The sequence below is a fragment of the Sebastes fasciatus genome, chromosome 5 (assembly GCF_043250625.1).
Source record: "Sebastes fasciatus isolate fSebFas1 chromosome 5, fSebFas1.pri, whole genome shotgun sequence".
Taxonomy (NCBI): Eukaryota; Metazoa; Chordata; class Actinopteri; order Perciformes; family Sebastidae; genus Sebastes; species Sebastes fasciatus.
This window is the reverse complement of record NC_133799.1, coordinates 38,531,637-38,544,159: the sequence shown is the minus strand read 5'-3', so window position 1 is coordinate 38,544,159 and position 12,523 is coordinate 38,531,637. Positions and strand designations below refer to the sequence as shown.

The window sequence follows — 12,523 nt, the reverse complement described above, 5'->3', positions numbered from 1 at the left end:
GGGATGCAATTAAGAGCTTTGGGACGTACCCCGGGTCTATCGTGACCTCTCTATTGCTCTGGTCTATCATGACCTCTCTATTGCTCTGGTCTATCGTGACCACTCTATTGCTCTGGTCTATCGTGACTTCTCTATTGCTCTGGTCTATCGTGACTTCTCTATTGCTCTGGTCTATAGTGACCTCTCTACTGCTCTGGTCTATCGTGACCTCACTATTGCCCTGGTCTATAGTGACCTCTCTACTGCTCTGGTCTATCGTGACCTCTCTATTCCTCTGGTCAATTGACCTCTCTATTGATATAAAAAAAAAAACTTGGTCAGATGGACCCTCGTATAACTCTGGTCTGATGTGACCTCAATCATCTAAAGGGACCTAATTGTACCATACATTATACCTGTCTGATATGACCTCAATTACTCGGACGAGTCTAATGTTACCCACTCACTCACTGTTATATCTTGACGCACTCTTTTCACTGGTCTATTGTAAACCCACTCTTTTCACTGGTCTACTGTAAACCCACTCTTTTCACTGGTCTATCGTAAACCCACTCTTTTCACTGGTCTATTGTAGACCCACTCTTTTCACTGGTCTATCGTAAACCCACTCTTTTCACTGGTCTATTGTAGACCCACTCTTTTCACTGGTCTATTGTAGACCCACTCTTTTCACTGGTCTATCGTAAACCCACTCTTTTCACTGGTCTATCATAAACCCACTCTTTTCACTGGTCTATTGTAAACCCACTCTTTTCACTGGTCTTCGTGACCCTCACTCATTAACTGGTTTTAATGATTCCTTGTTCTTACATGGCGGGGTTAAGCAAGCATAACTAGATCTGTTTACTTTCAAAATTCTCTTTTTTTTAAATTAGGAATCCACAACTGCAGTAAAGTAATATATTTGTAGTGTAGAAAACACTAATTTCTACACTACTTTCTTTTGGGGGAATATATCCTAATCTCATCACGGAATCACTACCCCCTTTGATATACTACGTCACGATGGAGTCTAATCGCCAAAAACTTTGCACTATTCTGCTATTATGTATCTTCTAATCAATTTATTGTTCATTCTATACGGGGTCTCTTCTGATTGAAATGGATTGACAACAGTGAATGTATGAAAATGAAATACTGGTTAATGGCATTACCATCAAGTTGGAATTATCCAATTATGTCTGAATATAGTATCAGTGTATTTTCCTGATCCTCAGTGGATATCGTGACAAGGTTGTATTTTCTCAAAAACAGAATTCTGCCCTCATAGTACAGCAGTAGCAACACGAGTAAAGATGTAAAATAATGTGACCATAGGGACATATTAAACTAAGGTGTGTCCTGTAATTAGCATCACAGGTATCTTCAAACTTGTAATCAGTTAGTCTGCCTACTTAAAGGGTGAAAAGTAGTCACTGTGCTGTTTGGCATCATGGTGTGTACCACACTGAACATGGACCACAGAAAGCTAAGGAGAGAGTTGTCTCAGGAGATCAGAAAGAACATTATAGACCTTCATGTTAAAGGTAAAGGCTATAAGACCATCTCCAAGCAGCTTGATGTTCCTGTGACTACAGCTGCACATATTATTCAGAAGTTTAAGGTCCATGGGACTGTAGCCTACCTCCCTGGACGTGGCCGCAAGGGGAAAATTGATGACATATTGAAGAGACGGATAATACGAATGGTAACCAAAGAGCCCAGAACAACTTCCAAAGAGATTAGAGGTGAACTCCAAGGTCAAGGTACATCAGTGTCAGATCGCACCATCCGTCACTGTTTGAGCCAAAGTGGACTTAATGGAAGACGACCCAGGAGGACACCAAATCATAAAAAAGCGAGACTGGAATTTTCCAAAATGCATATTGACAAGCCACAAAGCTTCTGGGAGAATGTCCTTTGGACAGATGAGACAAAACTGGAGCTTTTTGGCAAGTCACATCAGCTCTATGTTCACAGACAAAGAGATGAAGCATCCAAAGAAAAGAACACTGTACCTAATGTGAAACATGGAGGAGGCTCGGTTATGTTATGGGGCTGCTTTGTTGCATCTGGCACAGGGTGTCTTGAATCTGTGCAGGGTGCAATGAAATCTCAAGACTATCAAGGCATTCTGGAGCGAAATGTGCTGCCCAGTGTCAGAAAGCTTGGTCTCAGTTGCAGGTCATGGGTCCTCAAACAGGATAATGACCCAAAACACAGCTAAAAACACCCAAGAATGGCTAAGAACAAAACATTGGACTATTCTGAAGCGGCCTTCTATGAGCCCTGATCTAAATCCTATTGAACATCTGTGGAAGGAGCTGAAACATGCAGTCTGGAGAAGGCACCCTTCAAACCTGAGACAGCTGGAGCAGTTTGCTCACGAGGAGTGGGCCAACATACCTGTCGACAGGTGCAGAAGTCTCATTGAGAGTTACAGAAATCACTTGATTGCAGTGATTGCCTCAAAAGGTTGTGCAACAAAATATTAAGTTAATGTTACCATCATTTTTGTCTAGGCCAATTTCATTAGTTTGTTTTTTTAAATGATTCTGCTGAACCATAATTCAAAAACAATATCTGATTTTCATTAGTTAATTTTCAGTGAATTTTTATTTATTATTACTTTTGTCAGTTTCAAGTTATTTCAGTGACCATTGTGGGTTTTTCTCTCTTTAACGGAACGTTACCAACAACTTTGCCTACGTCTGTATTTACTCAAATGTTAATCTTTCTTATTATCATCCACATTGCTCCAATTTGTCCATTTGGACATTTTTGCACTCATGTGGATAAAATCAAGGATGCATTGAATGTTGTGGCTTACTTTTAAATAATGTCTTATGGGTAGAAATGATCTAATAACTGTGCCATAAAGATAAAAAAAAATATTCCAAGGTGAAAATGATTTGAAGTTTTACGTTTCTGCTGTATATCTGTTACTTTATCTGGATTGCCAGAAGGGTACTTTACAACATCAGCTGGAGTTTCCTGCAGGTGGGGAAAGAACCCTTCTGCCACCGAGTGGCTCTTCTTTTAATTACAGTGTGTTGCCATCATGTAGAACTGCATCTCCTCTTCCAGTACTGTCTACCACTAATTGATTTTACTTGATTTCATATTTTATAATATATTAGTGTATATATAGGGCTATATCCTAACTTGCACTATTTATATCTTAAATCCTCATTTTACCTTTACTCGCGTGATTTTCCTCTTTTTTAAAATACATATTTAATAAGCATTGTAGGAGGGAGCCTGAGATCACAGATTGTCATTGCCAACGACTGCTTCTCCGTAATTGCTGTGCATATGATACTATAGACCTTTAATCTTGAATTCAAGTGGAGTATTAAGGTACTATCTATAACTATGACTTGTATGTGTGATTACGGGAACAAGCACCAGGTTGTGCTTTCGCTTTCAGACACTATCATTGAGACAGTAGAGACAGACAGGGGACTTAACTAGGGGCTTGCACTGCAGCTCTGGAGAGAACACTACAGAACATCCTCCGCAGTCCACTGTACAGGACAGTACAGTTGGACAGATATCATCTACTCTCTGGTTTGAGCACAGGCGGGGCAGAATCTCTGCTCATTTTGACCAGGTGTTAAAATGTAAGACAGCCCAAAGTACAATTGTTTCCAATGTCATGGGCCACAATACAAGCAGATCCACACCTCCACTCACTTGGGGCAGAGATGATGAAAAAAAATGCCAGACAGGCATTTGTATCATTAGAGGGTGTTAATCATCATGAACTGGTTGTCAAGGATGTTGGCCTTGTTGTAAATCCGCAATGCCCACATCTCAGGACCAGCCCCCTCGGGGCAGTTCTCCTGTGTTGCCCTCCATCACTTTTTGAAATCAAGTCCTTATCGAAATATGCAACTGTTGCAATTAGTGCGGCAGTAGGAAATAAAGACATTTGCCTCGATGCCAATCTGGAGCTGAAAAAGGCTACAGACAAAGGGACAGGGACAAAATGGTGCTGTGCAACTTAACCGCAGCTTATTTTGTTGTCTAGACAACAAGGGAGTGCCACATTCAGCACTTACCTGTTTGAGCGGTATTGGGTTCAAACTGAGGCCAAATTAAGATGCATTTTACAGATCACATGAACATGTCATACAGGAAATCTGCACTAAACACATGCTAAGGCAGTTTGAGGTGGCTCACACAACATGTGTATGCAAGAGAGCTTTTAGGGTTAATGTTACACAGGGTGTTTACCACCTGTGGTAGGTCCATGGCTGTGTTCACAGTGATGGTGATCCCTAGTCTACCCTAGTGTAATGTGATAGATAACGGTAAATACTGCTAAGGTAGCCAATAGGTTACATTAAATGTTGGAAACTAGTGTAGACATTTAATAGAGTTTGTTCTAGTATATACAGAATATTAGGGCTTTCTTTAACGCATTAACACAACTTGCACTTTTCTGGTTGTAGCGGGTTCAGTTTCAGGAAGGATGTTAATAACGCTCCAAACTTACGCTAAGTTTTGGCGAGGAAAAACTGGCATGGCCATTTTCAAAGGGGTCCACTTTATGATAATCAGTTTTGGGCAAGTCATAGTCAAGTCAGCACACTGACAGCTGTTGCCTGTTATGAGGGTTTCTGAACAAAATGTGTCATTGTTTTGTGTTAATTGATTTCCAATAATAAATATATACAGACATTTGCATAAAGCAGCATATTTTCCCACTCTCATGTGATAAGAGTATTAAATACTTGACAAATCTCCCTTTAAGGTACATTTTGAACAGATAAAAAATGTACTATTAATTTGCGATTAACTATGGACAATCATGTGATTAATAATCGATTGTCCTCGACAGCCCTTATTTATTTATTGTAAGTGTTTTTTCTACAGCACTTAAAAGAACAGTGTGTAACATTTCGGGGGATCTATTAGCAGTAATGGAATATAATATTCGTAATTATGTTTTCATTAGTGTATAATTACCTGAAACTATAATAAAATAATCATTGTGTTTTCGTTAGCTTAGAATGAGACATTTATATCTACATAGGGAGCGGGTCCTCTTCACGGAGTCCGCCATGTTGCTCCGCCGTGTTTCTACAGTAGCCCAGAACGGACAAACCAAACTCTGGCTCTAGAGAGAGACTTTTGCGTTTTTACATTACCTGAAGGCCACCGTAGTTCTACGACATGCTTGTGTAACATGGACCGCAGAGTGCAAAACCGTAGTTCCGCCAGCTACCATCTGACTTCCATTGCTCCTAAAGTAGTGTTATTATGGTATGGATGGCCTCTGAGCGCGGCAAACGGCGTTACCACGGTTTGCACTCAGCATCCCACGTTACCGCAGTCTTGGAAAGGGATCTGCAACCTGCAACCATACCACTAGATGCAGCCGAATTCTACACACTGTACCTTTTAGTAAGTTGTTTGAAATCAATTATAACTGAGAAACTTTAGTACTTCAAACTGCATGACCTTGTACGATTTCAGCATTGTATAAATAAAACGCATAATTGTACACTGTAAAAGCTTGTTATTGTTATTACTTTACTCCACTGAATTAGCCAAGATAAAAACAAGTAGGCAAACATTACAAAACTTGGCTGATGATATTCATGTCAGAAATTCATGTGAATAAAAATAACTGGGCAGGGATTACAAAACCTGAATCATATATCAGTATGTTTTGTCTTGGGACCCCAAATTCATGTTAGAAAATCACTATGACCCCAACATCAGACAAACATTTAAGTTTGGTTCTCATTTGGAAATGAAACCAGATATTATCATTTAGGGGATCCCACATGAAGTCCAGACCCCAAGGTTAAGAAAGCTTGCCATATCTCAAAGTCAATCTTCCTGGTAGTTGATCTTTAACTGATAAGGGGTTCATCAAGGTTTGACAAAGCAGCACACAACAGGAATATTTGATCAGTCACAGCCATGCTGTCAGTTAGTTGTCCTGTGCTTCTTTATCATGCTGATGGACAGGGTATTTTTTTAAATGTAAAATGTCTTTAATTTGCCAATTGAGCATTCCACATGTATCCTTGCCCATGACATCTGGCGAGACCATAACACCTCCAGTCCTGTTAGCTGTCTTTTGCCACGTGTCCATGCCGACACAGGGAGCCTCACACCTTTTTTGGCAAAGTAGTCTGGAAAGTCAAATCCTCTGTCGGCAAGGACCGTATCACCCTCCTCCAGGACATCAATGAAGCCAGTTTGCTGTGTAATGACTATGTCATTTGCACACCCACCCAAGCTTTGGAGAAGAAAGTGATGTTGGATTTATTCCAAGAAGAAATTTGATTGTCTTGTTGGACTTGTTCTGTGAATGTGTTAATGCCCTGGCATTTAGTGAATAAGATCGAGAGAATAAGATATTTTACACGTTGCGACATAACATTCAGCCAGTCATGAAAAATGGCAGACATGGTACCACAGCTACACTTGAATCGGTAAGACAAATCCCAATGAGTCAGGCCAAGGCATAGTTTCATCAACACAGCAAAGAGCTGGTTTTCAGGTGGCATTGTCAAGGTTTGGGGTGTCCAGGCTGCTGGTCAAGAATGTCAAAAGAAGGCCGGTATAGAACATCATCTTGCAAGTCACATACAAATGACCTCTACTGTATTATGATTTGCTCATGGGCTCTTAATTCTGTCTCCAGTTCTTCGTTGTAGCTTTTTAGGGCAGCATTTTCACTTAGAAGGTCCTCTATATCTTTCATGGATAGATCTGTGCCAACTGATTTGTTCTTATATCTGGGGCTTTCAGGTTCGGTACGCTTCACAGTTTCAGGCCCTGCGTCAGGATGTGTAGCTGCTGAGGCCGCTCGCTTGAGTGGTCTCCAGTATCTGTCCATTCCTTTTGCTTTCTGAGGTTTGTCTGGCATTCTTGAAGGGGCGTAGTCAGGATGGAGAGGGTCATTCGATGGCTTCCCTACAAAATGTAGAAAAAGTAGATGATTATATTTTTATTAGGGCTGTCAAAGTTAACACAATAACGCAAGTTCGTTCTAACGCCACTCATTTCTTTAACGCAACTTGTGTTTTTTAGGTTGTAGAGGGCTCAGTTTCAAAGCTAGTGAAATATCCTGGCATCAAATGACACAAGAAAACCTAAGGAATCCATTGGTGCCAACCATGTCATACTAGCTTGTCGTGAAGGAGGGTAAATAACGCTCCAAACTTACGCTAAATTTTGGTGAAGAAAAACTGTCATGGCCATTTTGAAAGGGGTCCCTTGACCTCTGACCTCCAGATCAGTGAATGTAAATGGGTTCTATGGGTACCCACGAGTCTCCCCTTTACAGACATGCCCACTTTATGATAATCACATGCAGTTTGGGGCAAGTCATAGTCAAGTCAGCACACTGACACACTGACAGCTGTTGTTGCCTGTTGGGCTGCAGTTTGACATGTTATGATTGGAGCATATTGTTTTATACTAAATGCAGCACCTGTGAGGGTTTCTGGATCAATATCTGTCATTGTTTTGTGTTGTTAAATATATACATACATTTGCATAAAGCAGCATATTTGCCCACTTCCATATTGATAAGAGGATTAAATACTTGACTAATCTCCCTTTAAGGTACATTTTGAACAGATACAAATGTGTATGTTTTATTTTGTTTAAAGTGAATTGTGGACTGAAGGCTACACAGCAGTTCCATAGAACAGCTACAGAGAAACATTGAACTACATTTGGGTGCAGCATAGATTGAGGCACATTGCTTGCTAGAGCATACAAGCTCTTACAATCTTCTGAAATGATAGAATAATAGGATATTCTTGTGATTGTAGCCTGGGATCAAGATGCACAGTTGATATTCAATCAACAACACGGAGGGACTTAAACAAGAACATACTCCTGCTGCTGATGGCCTGCATCTTCAGCACATCTTTAGTGAGCCTAGTGAACGTTACACACACACACACAGCACGCAAACACAGCGCGCACACACAGAGCGCACACGCACACACAGCACGCACACCCACATACACACAGCACGTACACGTACACGCACACGCGCGCACACACACACACACATACACACACCCGCTCCTCTGTAGAGTCCTCTGCAGACTGAAGGCTAGCTAGCGTTAGCTTGTTGACCAACTGGCTGAACCGTTGAATGTCCGTCCTGACCAGCAGACATGTGCCCAGCTCCACACCTAGACGTGTTGTCATTGTCCTTGTCTGAGACGATGCCGGACTTACCGGTGATGAAGTGAGTGCTACAGACCCTGGAGTTGACCGACGGGCTCCAGTCTCGTCTCTTCACGGCAGCTATCCACGCACTGCGCTGCTGCGTGTCTTTAGGGAAACGGTACACTTTGATCTGGGACAGTAAGTTGGTGCCCGGTCGGAGGGAACAGCCCTCCACTGAGCAGCACGGCCCCAACACTAGTTTAGCCATCTCACACTGGGGATCTGGGTGTCAGGAGGAGAAAGTTCAGCGATCATCCGCTGCTTCTCGTGTTTTCAGTAGTGGCTGGACCGGAAGTGTCGGCGGAACAACGATGTAGTTGCCTAGCAACCGACAAATGTCGTTGAAACGGTCTCTATTAATACTCTGAACATCGGACGGAGAGTTGAACAGTCGAACAGTCTTGTTGTGAGAGACAGGGTTAATAGCAGCAGAGGTGGACAAAGCCTGACTTTTAGTCCACATTTCCCATTATGCACCGGGACAGTGTCTTTCACAATGTCCCACAATCCCTCAGCAGCTGGTAGCAGCTCACAGGCAGCCTGCAGGCCACAAGATGGCAGCACAGCTCTCTTTATTGGAACATACAGTGGAACAGATAGAAAAGAATTCATTTCGATGAAATATTACTACCTTTTGTTTTGTTATTATTATCATTATTATTATTGTCATTAATCTCTCTTTTTTACAGAAGTTATAAAAGTGTACACATCCAAAACTCAAGATTTATTTAAAATAAGATAAGATAAGATATCCCTTTAATAGTCCCGCAGTGTGTAAATGTGCAGTGTACAGCAGTGAAGGGGATAGTGCAGAAACAAGAAGCATCAGCTAACACAGGAAAAAAGAGCTAAACAGAGTGTAACAAAATATAAACCATTTAAATAGAAGGAAGTATACAAATAGGAGCAGTATATCCCTACACAGTAATGACAAGAAACGCACTATTAACACAATCGCACAAGTGGGAAATGATATTGCAGTGAATGAAATGAAAGTGGTCTACTGGGAGCAGTGCTGATTGTGGTCCACTGGGAGCAGTGCTGGTTGTGGTCTACTGGGAGCAGTGCTGGTTGTGGTCCACTGGGAGCAGTGCTGGTTGTGGTCCACTGGGAACAGTGCTGGTTGTGGTCAACTGGGAACAGTGCTGGTTGTGGTCCACTGGGAACAGTGCTGGTTGTGGTCTACTGGGAGCAGTGCTGGTTGTGGTCTACTGGGAGCAGTGCTGGTTGTGGAGTCTGAGAGCTGCAGGAAGGAAGGACCTGCGATAGTGCTCCTTCACACACTTTGGGTGGAGCAGCCTGTCGCTGAAGGAGCTCTCCAGTGCTGAGATGGTGTCCTGCATGGGGTGGGAGTCCTTCTCCATCATGGATGACGGCTTAGCCATCATCCTCCTCTCTCCCAACACTATCTCACCTTGTAAACTAAGATTTTTTCCAAGTGAAATGTAAATATTTACAATTAAAGTTTGGAGCTGTTCAGAGAGCAGTAGAATATATTATTAATATATTTTATGTACATGTTGACATTTAATTTCTCTGAATATTACTTCTGATCAGGTTGGAATCTGTCAGTATTGATCCATCTCTGTGTAGGATGAGTGAATGGAAACAGAAAGATTTCTTTGAAGCTTTACTTTTTCCTATACATTTTATTGTAACACCATCAATAATAATAATAATGATAATACCGTTTATTTGTATATATTATTATATTATTTATTTTATATGTTATTTATATATGCAGACACATTTAGTCAAATTGAATCAAGTTATTTCCGAAGCAATTTCAGACTCAATCAAGTCGTATAAACAGTGTATAAATACTCTGTTATAAGTAAAAGTCCTGCATACAAATGTATTAGTATTAACATCAAAATATAGCAGTAAAGTCAAATTAAAAATACACATTATGCAGAATGGTCCATTTATGAAGTATATATATATATTATTGGATTATAATTACTGATGCATTAATGTGCTCATCACTTTAATGTTGCAGCTGGTAAATATATATATATATATATGAGTAAATGTACTTAATTTCTTTCCAGCACTGTCGATAGACACCGATGTCCCACAAATGTAACAGAAATTGAGGAGCTCAGAAAAGAAAAACATCAGCTAATACATATTTGGAAAAGGGTATTTTAAATTTGTCAGTAGTTTTCTAAAGTCACGCTTTGACTGATGTCAGATTCCGTTCTGTTAGTGCAAAAACAAAATCGTTTATTAATATTGATATTTTCATTGAGCAGGAATGTTTCCTGTTGTGTTCACAGCTCACCACACCCATCAGTGATGTAACAGAGAGCAGTAATGTGACACATCAGCCACCAGGTGGCAGCAGAACTGTTTTCTCAGGTAGAGGTAACGCATCACTTCCAACAGGATCAAAAAGTTTATTGAGAAGGCTAGTGATATAATTGGTGTGACCCTGTTTCAGTAGAAGAAGCTTTGTAGGAAAGAAACCACTACCAGCGGTGGAGTTAAGCACAACAACTGGCATATTGCAATACATTTGGCACAAATGTAGGTTTATATGTTATGAAAAGACATAGATATCGGGGCACTACTAATTTGGTGCCTGAGGGCCGTGGCAGCTATTTTTCAAAATGGCCTCCAAATAGACTCTTAATATTCCACAGTGTTGAATTTATGACTCTTGGTGTTTTCCAAGGTGTATTCAAGCTGATTAGATCAGATGTCAGGAGATCACCGATATGTTTTTTTCTCCCTTTTATTTGTAAAGGGTGCTTTTTAAAAGCCCTTAACCTGAGAAAAACGTGAAAACCAAATAAAAGGAGCATGGTCACTTCAGGGTCAAACTTCATCTCCTTGCCTTCATGATAGAATGACAACCAATACAACTATAGAACGGCAAGATCTTCAGCTTTCCATCGGTACATTTATCTTTTCATTAGCAGTAAAATTGACAGATATTGCTGGATATAGTTCTGGGTCGCCAGTAACCTCTAATCACAGTTAAAGCAATACTGAAATTTGGTATAACTTTGGATTGTATTGTTGTATGTGCTCCTGTGAGCGGATTACGGTTTGTTGTTATGATGTGTTAATATGTGCTGTTATGAAGCTATGTGTTGTGTTGTTTTGATGTGTTGTTATGTGTTGTTATGGAGATATGTGTTGCTATGAAGCTATGTGTTGCTATGTGTTTTTATGAAGCTATGTGTTGTTATGAAGCTGTGTGTTATGTGTTTTTATTTAAGCTATGTGTTGTTATGTGTTTTTATGAAGCTATGTGTTGCTATGAAGCTATGTGTTATGTGCTTTCATTTAAGCTATGTGTTGTTATGTGTTTTTATTTAAGCTATGTGTTATGTGTTTTTATTTAAGCTATGTGTTGTTATGTGTTTTTATGAAGCTATGTGTTGCTATGAAGCTGTGTGTTATGAGTTTTTATTTAAGCTATGTGTTGTTATGTGTTTTTATGAAGCTATGTGTTGTGTTGTTTTGATGTGTTGTTATGTGTTGTTATGGAGATATGTGTTGCTATGAAGCTATGTGTTGTTATGTGTTTTTATTTTATTTATTTATTTATATTATTATTTTTTTTAAGGTTCAACCAAGTCAGCTTGGTCACAGGTTAGAGACCAGAAAAATATCCGCTCCCTTGCTCAGATTTGAAGGCCGTTGTAAAAATAAAACATTGTCGTATGACCCTGAATCCCTTACCCAAACTAAACCGTTCTCATGCGACTCGTGATTAGACGTTACCAGCAATCCTGAACGTTATCCAGCGATATCTCTGTCAATTTTACTGCTAATGAAAAGATACATGTACCAATGGAAAACTGAAGATCTTGTCGTAAGGTGCATTGGTTGTCATTCTATCATGAAGGCAAGGAGGTGAAGTTTGACCCTGAAGTGACCATGCTCCTTTTATTTGGTTTTCATGTTTTTCTCAGGTAAAAGCTTTTAAAAAGCACCCTTAACAAATAAAGAGGGAAAAAACATGTCTGTGATCTTCTGACATCTGATCGATCAGCTTGAACACACCTTGGAAATCATCAAGGGTCATAAAATCAGTTTTCTGCAACATTTTTGAATATTTAGCGCCAAATTTGCAGCACCCCTATATCTCTATCTTTTCATAACATATAAACCTAAGTCTGTGCCAAATGTGTTGCCTTTATCGCAAAATGCACAATTGTTATTCAGCTTAGCTGACCTACTATACAACCAGCCTGTGATGTTGACTTTTATGTTTTAGTTGTTTGAAAACTGTGTTCAGTGCGTCAGATAATGATACCCAAACTTATGAATGATGGGATATTTGCGTCTAGGTGTAATTGTAACCTAATTATTAGTG

General features: G+C 40.1%; 1 protein-coding gene across 1 annotated transcript; it reads right to left on the bottom strand.

Moving 5' to 3' along the window:
- Positions 1-5,503: 5,503 nt before the first annotated feature.
- Positions 5,504-8,673, bottom strand: LOC141768376 (peroxynitrite isomerase THAP4-like). Its single transcript, XM_074636641.1, has 2 exons — positions 8,203-8,673; positions 5,504-6,918 (listed from the first exon to the last, which is right to left on the bottom strand). Exons 1-2 carry the CDS (start codon positions 8,399-8,401, stop codon positions 6,602-6,604), a joined length of 516 nt encoding a protein of 171 aa, XP_074492742.1. The 5' UTR covers positions 8,402-8,673; the 3' UTR covers positions 5,504-6,601.
- Positions 8,674-12,523: the final 3,850 nt, after the last annotated feature.

What these genes read in the sequence shown, in the direction of transcription:
- LOC141768376 (XM_074636641.1), bottom strand. Translation starts at nt 8,401, where the DNA reads ATGGCTAAACTAGTGTTGGGGCCGTGCTGCTCAGTGGAGGGCTGTTCC. An exon ending in TAGCACTCACTTCATCACCG is followed by an intron (nt 6,919 to 8,202) that starts GTAAGTCCGGCA and finishes TACATTTTGTAG; the next exon opens with GGAAGCCATCGAATGACCCT.